Genomic DNA, 16,995 nt, shown 5'->3' with positions numbered 1-16,995 from the left:
TTACATCGTCACTCAGCGTCACACAACCGCGAACAAATCATGGCCAAAGTGTCACTTTGACAGCGAATTTCTTGGGTTGATGCGTGAAAAAAAGATAAATTTATCTATGTGCAGTATACAAAGTGTACTACCTGGGAATATAATATTTTATTGCAGATTACAGACAAATCTAATTAACAACTTTTAGCCGGAAATGCAATTTGGATTGAAAAGATAACATAAAAATAGTTCTACCTTTTTGGTTTACTTTTGTTGCATAATATTTAACCAACTATGCTTTCGAATATTTCAATAGCCAAGACAGTCCAAAAGTATATTAGAATACATGTATGGCTTGGCTCGTTCCCATTCCCACATACAGTACATATCTCAGGAGCTCACGTGCCCACCTCGCTGCTTACTCGCATCCTTGCTCGAAGCCGTATCCTGCTGAGTCCACGGTGGACCAAGGTGGGGATGGAGTGGCAGAAAGGTAGAATGCTAGAACACCAGAATGGTGGTGGCGAAGGCAAAGGGTTAGGTTCGTTCAGTAAGCTCTGGCAAAAAACGTGGCGCTCAAATCTAAATACAGAAATTAATGAATTATGAGTAAAGGGATTTGTTTCACTCCTGTGAATCTGAGCGACACCGACACCTTTCGGACCGACAAACAAACCCATCGGCAAACCAAACAGGACAACGGGACAGGAGGACAACAGGATTGGAGGATAGGAGGACTGCAGGACATCGGGACCATCCTGCTGTGTCCGTGTGCCCACTTAAGTGGAAGACGACATAAATAGTAACCATTCATAAGCGTGTGGAGGTCTTAATCGCTTTGATCTTTATATTTCCATTTGGTAATTAATTAAACGAAAGGTTCTCTGTTCTCTGTTCTCCGTATTCATGCACTCATATGCACTTAAATTTTTGTGTGCTTATCCCAAAAGGGTTTCCAGTTATCCGCGACGGTCAGCTATTTTCCGATTAATTAGTTCCGTGCGATGGGAAAAGGGGTTTCGACCTTCCCCAAAAGCAATCGTTATGCAAAATAGTGACAACCGGATGTAAGGCATACAGAGATCGGGCTGCAACCCGCTTGGAAGAAGGGCCCATAAACACACCCCGCTGATCCCGTGTCACCTCGCCAAAGCGGTTTTCATTAACCGATTTTGTTGTCTAATGAGTACATTGAATACATTGAATACCGCTTGTGGCCACACATACTGGCGACACATGCCAGCCCACGTGGCCTTCTCATGTGCCTCACATGTGCTTATTAGTGTTGGATTGCGTTTGCGATTGCTCATGAGTGAGTGAACCGAAAGGAGTTGTTCACCCCACTGGGTGAACCGAACGTGTTTACAAATATTGTTGGCTTTCCTTCAGTTGTTTAGTTGCTTAGTTGTTCACTTGCTCGCTCATTTTGTTCGTTTGCTTAGTTCGTTCGTTCGCTTAGTATGTTAATTTGCTCCTAATTAAGGTGGTTACGTATAATAATAGGCCTTTTAAAAATATTATAATATTTAAAAAAAGTGATGGCATCCGATTATCCAATTCTGATTTAATCTAACTCAATACAATAAGAGATTAAAAAGCAGGAAGTAGCTCCTGCAGACCAAACGGTTTGACATAGAAATCTAAAAATAACTCGGCTAGATAGTCTGCGTTATCTACTAATGGGAACCATAGGTCCCGAAATTCTATTGAATTTTTCTTCAATTCTTTCTTCTGTTACGTTGACACGACTTTCCTAAATAAATCCAAATAGTTGGTAAAAATGTCAGCAAGTATTAAATAGGTTTAATGAGTAACAAACTCGTACCAAAAGTATGTTGCAGATAGAGCCACACTATAGTGGTCATCAAATATAGCTCGAGGGTTCCGTTAGCCGACCCAGCTAATTTATTATTGGCACCATTATCGTTTGCGGCTGGGCCCGATTCCGATTGGGCACCGCTCGTGATTGAATGGCATTGACACCAGGAACGGCCCGGCAAAAGCAAAGGCAAAGGCAAAAGCACCAGCTACTGCGGACAATGACAATGGGCAACGAATAACGAACAGCGAACGACACGTATGCTATCATCGCATCTGGTGTGTTGTTTAATTAAATTTCTGAAATTAAAATGTTTTGTTTATATAAATTGAAAAATGCAGACACCGACACACATGTACAATTCGCTTCAAGAACGGCCAGAAAGGAACAAAAAAGAACACCAGAGAAGAGCAGGACTCGTGCGCATCGTCACATCGATGCCTGCATACCCTATTATCCAATATCCCTCATCCTGGATGAAGATGGCAACCCTGTTCGCTGTCCCTCGGATGTTTACTCATGTATATGGCACATAATACCACTTCAGGCGGCGGAATAGCCAGATATCCTCGAGTGCAGTGAATCGTTGGAAGAGTATTTCCTGTCGAATGCCAGTTGGATAGTGGACGGTGGAAAGGGACGAAGGTGGGGATGGACAGGTGGCCACCATTGACACCATTGTTCAGCGCTCAAATCGCTGCTGATGGGACACATTCAACATTCAACCTAAAGCCCCATTCCGTTCTTGCCAAGAGCGTTTTTCAATTGGGCAGGCTACAAGTCAGTCATCCAGCGTTTGAGCCGCATTTATTCATATACTCGTATGCGAGCTTCCACGGGATATATGTGCCGGGATATATGCACAGGCTCCCAGACTCCATACCATATACCTTATACCTTACCTGTTCTCTCCATACGTTTTTGCCCATATCTGTTCGGTGGCTCCGTGTCTGTTTGCACAAGAACTGTCGCTGGCTTTTCAATTTGATTCATTTCATTTCAATTCTGTTTTCTTTGCATTGTTCGGATGCTCCAGGAACCTAGAACCTCGATCGAACCGAACTCGCCGAGTAACTTTTGCACCGTTTAGTGGGGTAAAGGCTTGAGCCCGAATCGAGGGTGAAAAATCGAGAGTATTCTATTGTCTCTGGCAATAATAATCGTCAACTCATCCGAAAAGAAACCATTGTATGTTTTTACAATTTTTTGATTAAACATAAATTTTTAAATTGAAATTAGTTTTGCATACTCAAGTTAGTATATTTTTTTAAACCAAAATTAGTGTTTTAAAAACAAAGTAATATGTTATTTGGAACAAAACATATTCAACTTTTTTTACAAAAGTTTTTTACAGATTTTAACGGATAAACTACTTTCATTTGTCCCCTTTGAAGACCCCAAAAATGAGAAATATTCAAAAAACAGTATTATTTGTAGCCAATTCAGGAAATACATCTAAAATTCAAAAAAACTATTTCTCAAATAGACTTTTCGCCTGAGTATTTTGCCTCAACAAAAGGCTAGCTGAAGACTAGGTCTATAATCAGGGCATTTCCCTAGTGAAAAGTGAGCGAAGGCGAAAGAGCGGATTTATGGCATTGTAAATCAAGGGCCATATTGTCATATTCTAGCATTTCGCAGTCACATTGGCTGTTTGCCCATTTTTTGGCTGGCTTGTCGCTGGTTTTTTTGGCCCACAAAGGTCAGGGCAGCGCGAAAAGGATCAGAGGAGAGGAGAGAGTTCGCCAAATATCCAGGCATTGTTTGTTATGGACCCTAAATCATCGGATGGGTGCCCACCTTTGGCCAAAGGGCACGCAAGAATTTGCTTAAATTCTGGTCGGTTTCTCCTGGTTTCTGGCGAGTGCAGTGCATCCTGCATGTCCGCAGGAAGGTATTCGGTTGCACATTGGCAGCCATGGCTTCATTCGTAGTTCGCAGTTCGTAGCTCGGTGACGTGTGCTAATGCAAAGGGCAATTGGCAAAGGGAAGGGGCGTGGCTGCAGCCGTTTTTCATAATTGACACGTCTCAAAGGATTTTGACAAACAGGAGTGGAGCAGGAGCAACTCAAGCCACTGGGTTCGTGCGAGATTGCTCCTCAGGTATGTGGATTCATAGCTGTGTGGCTCATTTGACACTCGAATGGCTCAATATGGATGGCCTGGATGGCCTGGCCGGATGTCCTGTCCGCTGGGTGAGCAAGTCCTCATGCATAAAACACGGTAACAACAGCCACAGAAGCATGAACAAATTAATTTTCGATACCTGATTAAGCACAACTCATTTGTTCATTTGATCGGCGAGGAGTGAGGAGTAAGGAGGCCAGTCCTTAGATCCTGCGGTGTGGCTGGATTTGGGGCCTGAGAAGAACGGGGGATGAGCCCTGAAAAGAGCCCTGAAAAGGAAAGGCAAATAAGTGAGTCCCAGCCAAATCATTCTTTTATTAGCAACTTAACTAAGCCAAAACGCAAACTGTTTGATGACAGCAAGAGCGACAGTTGCCAAACAACTGGGCGACCCTCGAGAGCAGCCACTAAACAAATATGTGAGCCAGGAAAGGGACGCAGGCGAAGGACACTTCCGGATGGCGCTAATCAACCCTCGTCAGTCAATCATAGATGAGACTTCTCTTTGAATCAAACAGTTTCGGATGCTGGATGGATCTCAGGAAACATCTTGCCCTATATCACAACTAAAAAAGGATGAAATCAAAATTAATTAACGCCGCGGATGGCTGTCATGTAGGCACAGCATCTCCTGTATCCCCTGCTGTATCCAAAGATCCAAGGATGTAAAAAATGGTGGCCTCCCAAAGTCAATAGCCCAAAGCCGATGCTGTTGAACCGATGACGTCTGTGATGAGGATAAAACTGTGTTCAATTGCCGGGAAAACTCTTCGGTTTCCGACTCACTGCTGTCCAAACATGCACACGGATGAAGAGCACAGCTCACATCTCGCATCTCGCATCTGTGGCCTGGGCCACATATCAAGCTTGATTGGATGTAACCAGAGTGATGCTAGACAAACTCGTAGACGTCAGTGTAGTCAGTAGCTACTGGCTAGTGCCAAAGTTTGAGCCACTGAAATCGCTTTTGAATCGGAAAACGGGAGCACAAGAGCACTACATATGCTGGGCGAGACCTATACGCTTCCTGTGCCAATCAAGAGAACCCCTGGACGAAGGTTAACCACAAAGCGCCTTCGCATTTCGCATTTCGGACAGTGGACACTGGACATAGGACAGTGCCTCAAATTTCCGTTCCATTAAATCCATTTCAATGAATCTATGAATATCCATATGCATCCAACAGATGTGGGGTGGCAGCGATTCAGAAAGAGATTCGGAGCCCCTCCAGAGCCAATCCAACATGCAGATAAGCTGTCCGCACACACCCCTTAATTCCGTTAAACAAATGTCACTCGCCAAACAAGTCCGGCTGCCTGCCGTCAAACGGCTGTCAATCACCGCGGACAATGCAATCACGTCCAAGTAACTGCCCAGATGATGGCCGAATGGGCGATGCTTTCTTAAACTCAATTACTGGGCTAAAAAAGAATACGCCCGAGGAGAAAAGCCAAAATACTGATTTGTTTTAGAGGAAAATCAGGCTTTGGGTTTTTTGCAAAAAAAGGATTATTCTTTGCTGTAATTTGTCTAAAATTGTTCCCAAATTGAAGATACGTACTGCTTTAACCAACTAACAACCCAATAAATAAATCTCTTTGACTTTTGACTGTTTTAGCAAAAAATGAAATTGTCGACCAATTTTTCATTTTTTGATAAGGGGGTACATCATAATTTTTTACGAAAAATGGGAAAAAAATAAAATGTTCAGGTTTAAATGCCAACCGATTTGAAATTTAATAACGAGTTCAGAAAGGTATGACAATCTATATCTGGATCAATATTTCCATTGTTACGGTCAAAAAACGAATTTTTTTTGTGAAAAATTGAGATCTGGGTTTTTGGTAAAAATTTTAATTTTTTCTGTCTGTTTTTTTGCTGTAACTTGGCCAAAAATGGTCATACACCAAAAATACATAATGTTTTGAACAGATAACAAAATAAAAAATAAATAAATAATACTTTCCGGGTGATCTTGAAAAAATAAAATTTTCGCCAATTTTGAATTTTTTTATAAGGGGGTACATTACGAGTTTTTATGAAAAATGGCCACAAATTAAAATTTTTATGTTTTAATGTCAATCGATTGGGAATTTTATTTAATTTCATTATTTAATTTTAAGGGTGATTACGCAATATGTATATTGGCAACCAGACCTTGATACACCGTTACCAACAGTATATATATGTTTAATCTACAGTACCAACTAAATCTAATCCAAAGCTTAAACAATGACTTTGTCCGGGTGTGGAACTTTACTAGGTACTTTTGCTTTGTTAACTTAAGACTTTTATATATATTTGTTTTATTTATTTCCAATTTCATTTACAAAAGGTATTCATATAAACAATCTATTTTTTACAGATTCAATGATGGAAGACCTTCCGCAGATGACTTGCTTGATTTTAACTAAGAAGAAAACACTCCAAAGAAGTCCAACTTATTTCAATGAAATAATACAACATTGTACTGCATCATTAATACTTTAAAGTAGTGTTATTGGTATATTTATATTACATTTTATAATATGTATTCAATCGAACCTAATATAAATGCCCCCAGTTGGTTTTAAGCCCGACTAAAAGCGTACACATTTGCAGCATACTTTTGGGCTTTTTATGGTTTGTGTATTGGCTAAGAAGTGGAGCCATATGCAGTTTGAGAGCAATTGGTTTAGTGCATCAAGCGCTCGCAGTTTGAGAGCAATTGGGGACGCAGAGGATCGTTCGCAGTTTGAGAGCAATTGGACGTGCAGGGGAGCAGTTACAGTTTGAGAGCAATTGGGCGCACAGATGGATCAGTTACAGTTTGAGAGCAATTGGAAAGCGCCAAGTTGCTGCTAAAAACTTTGGTCAAGATAGCGTCACAAACTACCTCAATTTTAAACTTTGCCGAAAAATCATGGTCAAGATAGCGCCACAAACCACCGCAATTTTTGAGGCATTTTGAAAGGTAAATGTGAACCTTGAAGTGACGCTATCTTGACCCTGGTTTTTCGTCAAAGTTTAAAATTGAGGTAGTTTGTGGCGCTATCTTGACCAAAGTTTTTAGCAGCAACTTAGCGTTTACCAGTTGCTCTCAAACTGTAAGAGCTCCCGCTCATTACCCAATACACAAACCAGATAAAAGCTTCCTCCTCCTAAGCCGATACACAAACCACCGAAAGCTTTACTCTTTTAGCCCGCGTTGCCAACCATCCGCCGCCCAAAAGTATGCCACACATTTTCGAACACCCAAAAGAATGCTACAAAAGGGAGCATTCAGCTGAAACTAATTGGAAATTAAACTGTTTTATTCACGAAATCTTATACAATCTATTAATATTTTAAGCTCCTTGTTATTTCCAATAAGTACAAATGCGAATTATCATTATAGCAAAGACATGCTTTTGATTTGAAGCGCACAAAGCGATTCAAGTTGCGTCACAATCCCAGGTTCGTGCTTTATGGCCATATTGCCCGATATTGGTTGGACCCAAAAAGAAGCGCCTCTACGTGGTCATGTGCCAAATGTGAGATTAACACAAAACCGCTTGCATAAGTCGCCCAGGTGAGTCAAGAATCGGATCTGGCTGCCCGATTCCGGATCCAACTTGACACCAATTTCTATATGAAAATATATACCAAATTAATCCTTACCTTCGAGATCTGTAAAGCTATTATCGGAACCTAAGAAATTGTTATATTAGCCCCAATAAATAACCAAAGACCCCGCCACTATTTTTCGTTGGCCCTCGGCCAGTTGAAAGTATTATTATTGGGCAGCTGGGCTTCTCCTTTAAGCGTACTTGGGAGCGGACTTCTTGACCGGCTGCTGGGTATTGGACCTCCAGGAGAGCGGAGCATCCTTGCTGGCCTTGCTGTCCACGTAGCTGGAACACCAACCGGGCTGCAGACGACGTGGCTTGTTCGAGAGGTCGCCGCCGGCCCCGCGCTGCAGCTCCTCCTGGCGGGCCTTGAACTGGGCCAGCAGGGGATCCTGCACCGGCTTCTTCAGCGGCTTGTGGATCTGGCGCTGGATCTCCGGATAAGGCTGGCGCAGCAGGTGGCTGCTCGCGCTGAGGATGAGATTGGCCAGGGCCATCCCGTTGTGGCCGCCGTTCTTGCGGGTCACCGAGTAGCGGCGATTGGGGGCCTGGCTCGCCGGCTCATAGTTGACCTCGGGGGTCTTCTTCTTCTGGAAGCGGCGAATGGGAGGCTCAGTGGGCTCTTCACGGGCCGTCAACTGGCGGCGACTTGGACCCGCTTTCTGTGGCCCATAGAAACTGCCACGGCTGATGAAACGACCACCCTGCTGACCCTGCGGACCCTGCTGAGCCTGCTGACCATGCTGACCAAACTTCGAGTGTTTACCCTTCGACATGAACTCCTTGATCTCGGAATAGGTCTGGTAGTGGCCCACCCACAGGGGCTGGGGCAGGTGGGGGTAGTACCTCAGATTGCTGGCGAAGAACGGCTCGTTGTCCGGGGAGGACGGAGTGCTGGCGAACCGACGGTGCGGCTCCGCCATGGCGAAGCGCGGAGTGCTGTAGTTACGCCTGTAGTTACCATGCTGCCCATTGCCGTACTTGGAGGGCATGGGCTTTGACGGAGCCGACGGGGCCGACACAGCCGCCGGAGCCGACGGAGCCGGCGCAGCACGGGACTTTGGAAAACGGCGAGCCGGACCACGTTGCCCCGGGACCGGAAGCGAGTGGTTCTTCAGCACCGACGAGTAACTCTTGTTCACCTTCAAAGGAATAGTTTAGCAAAGGGCAACCTTTATTGCACCCTGGACTCACCCAAACGCTGGTGTGTATCTTGGTTTCCTTGAAAGAATTCATCGTTACTTAACTCTTAAACGGTCTTAATTAGTTTTAGTTTAGTTTTAAAAAGGAAAATTCTGTGATTTTCAGCAGCTAAAGGCTTTCACCGGCAGACGTTCACAATTAGAATGACTTGTCCTTTTGGTAAGGGAAAAAATGTGAAATTTTCACTTTGACACTTCTGTCAAACCTTTTTGAACAGGATTGCCTTCTCCACAGGATTGCCCCCCTAATGACCAACACTACTCGAAAAAGTACTATCGAAACGGTTGCAATCCTACTGATAAGCGAGGCCATTGACCTATCCCAACGCAGCTCATTTCAATATTATCCGGAGGATGAATTACTTTCTTCCACCAGCATTCCGCTTTGTTTGCCCGCTGAATAAGTCTGCGAGATTCTACACCCATGGTTGCAATCCTAGCCCCATGCAAATTGTAGGGATGCCAGATCGGTATGAATACTTTTCAATACTGTTTTAACGGAAATTCAAAAGTTGACGTTGGGTTTTAAACAATCCCCAAACGAGTGCTAGGTATTGGGCCTTATTAATATATAATGTATTGCAAATTAATAATTTCAAACAAAATATGATCATAAACGTATTGAAAGCATTCTTCGAAAAAGTGCAGATTTTGTATACTTTTGAACCAATTTCCAACAGAATTTTAAGTAACCCCTGTTTAATATCTATTTAGTATTATACTAATTAGTTTTTTAGAAAAGAGGAATAAAATTAATATTTAATTAAAAAATAATATCTACCTCTGTAATTTTGACCGCAGCTGCTGTTGATCCGTTCTCCGTTCGGCATTGTGTTTCGCCATTGTTTATTGTTTGGGGCTACCGATTTCCACTGTTCAATTTTGTTCCTCTCCTCGGGCTAAAGCTCACGTAGCCACTTAGTTGATAACCGAACGGCTTTCCGAGCGGATCGCGAAAAGTAACATATTTTAAATTCCCAGTTCTGGATCTGAATCTAAATCTGGGTTACGCGCCGCGGGATTACCGATTACCAATCCCAGACAGCAAAACTCCAGCCCAAATGTTGGTGAGTGAGGGTGTGTGAAGGATTTATGGCCCTGAATGGTGCAAAAAAAAAGCGATACAAAAACATTTACCTTACTTTATACGTTTGTGTTTCCCGAACTCTTTGTTGCCATCTTAAAAAACTCAAACATGACACAGTGACACCGTTTCGGGCTCAGATAATGTGTTTGCATCACTCTGACTCCATTTGGGCTTTCTTATTATTATTGTATTTACATTTTTTGCGTGTGTTCTAATTTCGATTCGAGTGTGACTCAAGTGTCTGGCATGAGAAATGAGTTTAGGCTAGGCGCCTATCAAAATAGTAAGTTAATTCATATGAACTTCTTATAGAATCCCAAAGCTTTCTAGCCAAGTTTTACGCCAACAAGTCTATAGAATGGCGCTATTTTATAAAATTAAAAATATCTATATACAAGATATAAAATAACATTCCCCTTCTACCTAAACCTAACTAAAGGTTTATGCCTCCACCATTTTCCTCAAACGATAATAGAGCCAGATTCGCCAACTGTTGCCTTGTTTTCCCCTTTCCAGCTGACCTGCACAGTGGGCCAGGAGTAAATAGCAAGCCAATAAAACCAAATATGAGGGCAGGTAAAACCCGCGGAGAAATCCTCCAGACACGCGTCAGCTTGTCGTGGAAAGCCGCCTGCTTCGATGGCTGGTCCCTAAGGCAGGTCGACGACGGGTCGTTCCTAACTACCTGATAACTACTGTCCCTTATCGGTCACAATGTGTTTTTAATCTGTTCCTGGCGGAGAAGGTCCTTCGCGACCTGGGTACTTATAAATGCGTGAATATGCGGGCGACGAAGATTAGTTGACTTTTTGAACTGAGGAAGAGAGGTTCTTCGGGCATTGTGAAGTGAGAGTTATTCAACAATTATAAGTTCTAGTGATTCTAACCTTTGAAAATATATTTACAAAATTGTACATCTCGAACAAGAGTGAAGTGGATCTAAAAACAATATAAAGGTTAATTGTGATAATTTCCGGGATCCAAATTGGGTAAGTTAGTGAAACAGTTTTAGCAAGGAAATATTTATACTAGTAAATTATAAAATAAGTTGAATTAAGTGCTACCCACTGTGCAGCAAACAGCTGTTCGATGGGGACGGCTGAGTGAGTGCTTTGGCGCTCAATGTCGCGCTGATAGTCGCCGAAAGAGAAATCATCATTAACACTGGGCTCCATGACCAAATGATGACACTCGAATTGGGTTAGGCGCAATATGCGAACCTTATGCCAGATACCAGATACCAGATACAAGGCATGCGTCAGCTTTTCTTTGTTCTGCAAATGCGACGTCGTCGGCGGCAGCGGCAGCGCAGGCACTGATATGATAATACCTGGTATCTTGCAGAGCGCCAGGGCGTATCTGTTCTATGAATCCTCTTATTTATTTATAAATTTTTGAGCAAATTGTGCCAATTAAAAATTAGTACCCAGTTTCGAATTATTTCCGAAATTCGAATATAGGTTTTCCCTACAGATCCCTTGATCCTATGTTCAAAATGAATTCTTTCTTAAATGAATGTAGAATTACAATTAAAAGTGTAAATATATAAGGAATATAGTTTTGTGAGTCCTAAAGAAAAAAGGTAGTAATATACATACCTACATTTTTATTGGCATATGTTGTTATATGCATATCGTTTTCACCATGCAATACTGGCAAGATTGACAGGTATGCGATAGTCGGGCTGCTCGAATCCGGCCCACTTTTATGCTCACCGTTCTCTCCTGCGCATCTGAACTCTTCGGGCGCCCGATATATTCTTGGAATTATGCACAAAGACTATATAGACTGTATGGCTATGGCGTTGGCTATAGGCACTTGCATAAAGCGACGGCTGCGGGTTCATTCCGCTCGAAATCGAGAGAGAGCACTGTTTGCTGCTGGCTGCTTGCTGCCTTCTGGCGGCTGCGACGCTGGCAGAGCAGAAAAGCGGCAGCAACAATTGCTGGCAGTCCGCTTTTGAGCTTCAATCATACGCGGGCACTTTGTTGTTGTTGGTGGTCCAACCAGTTGGGCGGTGCGCTAGTTCCACCGTTAGGTTCTTGTTAATAATAACAGTGATTTAATGAACAAATATAGTACAAAGAAGTAGATTCGGTGTGCAAATGACTGGGTAATCGAGCGAGCTCCCAATTTGGCAACGCATTTTCTGGTGCAATTCTCTTGGCCCTGGGATTTACTTTCGAGTGCTGCGTAGATCGGTTGCTTTCTTGTTATTGTTGCAGTGACGTCAAACGGGAAATATACAAACGACTCTTTGAGTTTTCCGCGTGCTTCACGGTGCTTGTTTTTTCTGTGAGTGTAACAGACGATTTTTTGTGGGTTAAAATAACTTCGCACTGCGCGAGTATTGCTGATGCAACCGAAAGAAATAGTGATGCAAATAGAACTAGAAGTTGCAAGCGATAGAGGCCTGAAAAACATCAGATATTGCAGTTAGAGGAGCAACATCAAGTGATTTTGCAGCAGTCGAAGTAGTAAATGCAGCAATTTCAAGTGCAACAGTTGCAGTGAAAAGGAAACTCAGAAAGACAGGAGCAACATCATCGTTTATTGGAGCAATATCGGCAGCAATCGCAAGTGCAACACTGAGGCAGCAGCAACATGCTGCTGGCGGAAATCGCTGCCAAGGAAAGCATGCTGGCGCCCTCTGGCGGGGCAATCAAGCGAAAGACCGAAGAAGAGCAACAGCAGCAGCAACGTAAGCAGCACAGGAGCAACAGCAACAGCAACAATCGACAATTTTACAAGCAGCAGGGCAAAATGTATTACAATTCCAATTCGCGACCCTTTTGGATGAAGTATAGATCGGCAGCCCCTGCAAATCCAACGACCATGTTCACCACTAACAACGATATGTGCAGTGCAGCAGCAGCAACAGCAGCAGCAGCAACATGTGAGTTTGTGATTCTTTCCTTCTTTGCTTTGCGCTCTTTTGCCTGTTTATTTAGCGTTCGCTTTTTGTTATGATGCGGTTTAATCGCACGCCACACGTTTCGGGTGTACGCTCGAAACTCGAAAACAGCTGTGCACACTGGCGGCAATCAGCTGATTGCCAGCCATACGCACAGTGGGGCGAAACGGAGAACGGAAAAAATAGAAATGTTAAATATTTCACACCCTTTTCTAAAGCGAATAATTTAGTTTCCTAGGACAACAAATTGTGTTAACTAAGTTCGCGGGTCATTAAAAAGGCATTCCAAAATGTATTCAAAAATGTATTGCGCCTACTCATGAACTGATGACATTTAGGATGACTTGCAACGCTTTGTTTACCCATTCACGAAACCCATTTGAATGGAATGCGTTCTTATCGAGGGCATGCAAATTAGTTGGGGTTTATCGCCAAGAGTTGAGGTATGCCAGTTCGTAGGGCTCAAAGGTAAAATTGTTTTCCTCAACTATTTACTTATTGTATCCTCGAAAACTGGTGCCACTGTGCTTTCCGAAGGGCAAAATGCAAAGTGCTCCGGCTGACCGGTCAAGGATGCGCCCACTCGAATCCGAATCAATCTGCCGGCGTAGGAAAATAAAGCATCATTATCGTCATTGTTGTTTCTTGATCGCATGCAGTAAATGCGCCGGCAACACAACAACAACAATGGAATCGACAACAAACAATCACAAAGGAGCGAGAGCGAGGGAGAGGCAACGCACTCGCATTCGCACTCGCACTCGCACTCGCTCGAGGTCAAAGAACGGCAATGAACTTGCGCCGCCGAAAGAAAAGTTTGTTTTCGAGGTTGAATTTAATGCCCCGAAATGGTGGCTAAAGAGGCAGGAGAAATGGCGAGTTTTGTTCTGCTTTTTAGGGTTTTTTTTACCGATTTTTTTTGGCAATGGCATTGGCATTTGCCAAAAACATCAGCAGTTTCTACTTAGCGCCCCATATCGAAAGCTCCCGAAATTAAATAAACAATAGGTTCAATGCACCTAAAGACGCAGTAGAATTCAATTTGCGAAAGCTCGTTTGATATCTGCGAAAGCTTTTCTCTTCTCTTCGCTCGCTTGGCCTTCAGAACTCGGAAATGTAAATCGCAAGTCGCAAATCGCATTTAATGCACAAACACTCGTGCGAATAATCAAACATTTGCATGTGTCCACATGGGGAGTACTTCGATGCACTTAAATGCTAATTAAGTGATCGAAAAAGTGCAGTGATTAATTCGATTTAAACTAAGCTACCTAGAAAATGCAGTTCTCTTGACAACAAAGTTGGAGAGTAAGCAAACAACCAATGATCATAGACTGAAAACGTCAATAAGTATACGCCCGGTATGACGATTTCCAAGAAAACTAATTTGCCAGGACATCACGTTACTTATAAGAGGATTAGCTATTTCAAAATCCTTTAAATATATATATATATATATATATTTTTAAAAACCTGTACTCTTAAGCCTTTGACCCTTGTCAGTACAAAATACGTATACGCCTAGTATGACGACTATTCTTGAACTTACTTACATAACTATAGTAGTAGTATAGTATATAGTTAGTACATAAATTATACCAAAAACCGTTTAATATATATTTTTTATTTGTTTTAAAAATATATATATATTCCTGAGCCTTAGATCCTACAACAATTCCATAATACGTATACGCCTGGTATGGCACTAGATAAACAAACTAAAATCCCCTGCAGGCTTTATTTAGCCCGCATAAACATCCAATATCGTTTATCCAACCGCCAGAAGATTAACAATCGAAAAGTCAATTAAATATAAATTCAATAAAGCCAACTTCCGTACGAAAACTGTCAGTGTTGTTCGATTTCCGCATTAATAAGCCGCTGCAGGTTGCACTTTATCTCAATGTGGTTTGCGGCTGTTATTTTCGGATCTCTTTTTGGGTTTTTGGGATCCGACAGACAGGTGGCTTTTAGGATGGGGCGGGGGATCCAATACCCCGCCTCCCTTTTTCCCAGCCGAATCGCACAAACGTGTTTACAAACGAACTCTCCGCGAAAGTAAGGGGTATATGTGTTTACATATAGTGTGTATGGGGATTACTTCCTGTGGCAGATGAACAAAGACGCTGGCGCAGAAAGACAGAGAGCACGCGAAGGAGAGAGAGGGACGGACAGACAGGAAGTGGTCGCGCGAAATGAAAACAATTCCCCGTTGTTCTTAATAATTATTTTTATGGCCCCAAGACCATGAGCCGCGATCGCCAGGCTTATATGGCATATTGATGATAACTCGCAATTTATTAATTATTGGGGGACGATTCACTTGCAACGGGGAAATTAAGATGGCGCCTAATAAATTAATTTGAGAAATACAGAAGAAAACGCTAATACTTGTAACTTAAAATGAAATTAATAATAATAGTTATTAATAATCGAGAAGATTTGTACATCTACGTATCTTTAAAAATAAATTCGCTTTTAATCGAGAATAATTATCGACTTGATGACTACGCTTGATGGCATTTGTCCAGTGACTCACCGCCTACCCCAACAATTTCCGCTCAAGGTCGCAGGGGTGGAGGGTGGTGGGTGGTGGGCGTGTGTTCCGTGTGAAGAAAGCTGCGGTTCAATCACCCACCAACACCTGATTCTACAGAGACACGCGCGACAATGGTTGTTTTTGTTTTTATCTGCAGCTAGCGAAAAGTTCAAGCACCCGTCCCGCCCCGCCCCTTTCCCCTTTTCCCATTTCCCCGCCCCTCCCGACGTCCTTGAATTTTTTTGCAACAGAAGTTGCTCTCACTTTCGCCATATACTATACACACTCTCTCTTTTTTCGGTGACCGATTAAAGCGCACACGCTTTGCAAAAGTACACAACAATATAAACAACAACATATACACATATATATAAACAACAATAGCTAAAGCAACAATATCGGTTCGTTACACCGATAAGAGCTTTATTCTCATTTTTTCGCTTTTTTGAAAGTTCAAAGTTTCCTTTTGCCGGCGGGGAAAATGGAAAACGTAATTGAACTTTCGCCTGATATCGCATGACTTAGTTAAATAATTGTCTCACAATTGATTTTAAACTATTCACAGGCATTTCATTTAGCTTTTTTTTTATTTTTGAAAACCTTTTGAATACTTTATTGGTCAAACATTTTTTAAATATAATAACAGTGCCCCTAAAAATTGAAAAAAATTTGAAATGTGCCCTGCAACTTAAATATTTTTGACAAAAAGTTTAACGGCGTTTTAAATCTTTAAGTTATTTCCACACTTTTGAAACGTTTGCTTATTTGCAATGCATTTTTTTATTTGCAGGTGAGTAAAACCTTCTTATAACGACAGTCTGCACAACAAGATGTTACTACGAATGTCTGTATAGCTCCGAGTAAGTGCCGACATCCCGAAAAATATGGCCAACACAAGGTTAGCGACTCGAAACGAACATGCAATAACATAACTCAAGAAGAGTGGAAAAAAGGCCAAAACCGCTTTGAGATTCATTTCGAAATTGCGCATTTGTCAAGAGTCAGGAATTTAGAAGCGTATTTATTTATATTCATAACAATATTTATATAGAACTTGTTGCGTTTCGAAAACAATTAGCCCGAAATGCAATTTCGTATAAATTTGGGACTGGCGCATAAATTAAATTGGTCTTTACAGTTGAAAAAATGTATTTGTCGCTTAATCAGAAATTTAATATTACAAAGAAGTCTTTGGTTTTACTTCGAGATTAAATATTATCAATTAGAAATGGTTAGTTTCTTTGGAAATCTTTTCAAAATGTTTATGTGTTTTTTCAAGAACTTTGCTGATCACACTTTCCAAGGCTTCACTTGTAGAAAATGACGCATGAGCGAAATGATGAAAGTGGATTTACGAAACGAATAAAAGTTTCTACCCCTGGAATTCACAGGTTTATGTCGGGTTAAAAATGCATTATTTTTCACTGTGCACTGCGAAAGGTCGACAGCACATTAAACCGTCGATAGGTGGGTGGTTGGGTGTGTGGGGGACCCCGAATAAAAAAACATCATCGGGGAGGTGTCTCAGTCTCTAGTGAGCGGGGAATCAGGTTCAATGGCCAAAACACAACACCCGAAACACACGAAACAGAAAGCAGAAAGGCCAAAACTCACCCGGCCAGATGGGTTGGCAAATGGAATCGAGGCAGACAACAGCCCCAAGTTCAATGTTGTATGCTATATGGCGTCTATATAGCTTGTGCATATAGTACACTATATAGGGGGTTGTGCCCGGGCTAAG

At 42.2% G+C, this 16,995-nt stretch overlaps 2 protein-coding genes across 2 annotated transcripts in view; one reads left to right on the top strand and one right to left on the bottom strand.

Moving 5' to 3' along the window:
• The window catches only part of Adar (Adenosine deaminase acting on RNA), an 88,325-nt gene extending 81,837 nt beyond the window's left edge, over positions 1–6,488 (top strand). Inside the window, exon 14 of the transcript XR_011419839.1 lies at positions 6,291–6,488. The gene's annotated coding sequence lies outside the window, so the exon portion shown is untranslated. The remainder of the gene's footprint in view (positions 1–6,290) is intronic.
• Positions 6,489–7,659: 1,171 nt separating this feature from the next.
• Positions 7,660–8,897, bottom strand: LOC108063786 (uncharacterized). Its single transcript, XM_017150995.3, has 2 exons — positions 8,707–8,897; positions 7,660–8,654 (listed from the first exon to the last, which is right to left on the bottom strand). Exons 1-2 carry the CDS (start codon positions 8,746–8,748, stop codon positions 7,704–7,706), a joined length of 993 nt encoding a protein of 330 aa, XP_017006484.3. The 5' UTR covers positions 8,749–8,897; the 3' UTR covers positions 7,660–7,703.
• Positions 8,898–16,995: the final 8,098 nt, after the last annotated feature.

Source organism: Drosophila takahashii, chromosome X (genome assembly GCF_030179915.1).
Source record: "Drosophila takahashii strain IR98-3 E-12201 chromosome X, DtakHiC1v2, whole genome shotgun sequence".
Taxonomy (NCBI): Eukaryota; Metazoa; Arthropoda; class Insecta; order Diptera; family Drosophilidae; genus Drosophila; species Drosophila takahashii.
The sequence above is the reverse complement of the archived record's forward strand: the minus strand, read 5'-3'. Positions and strand labels throughout refer to the sequence as shown.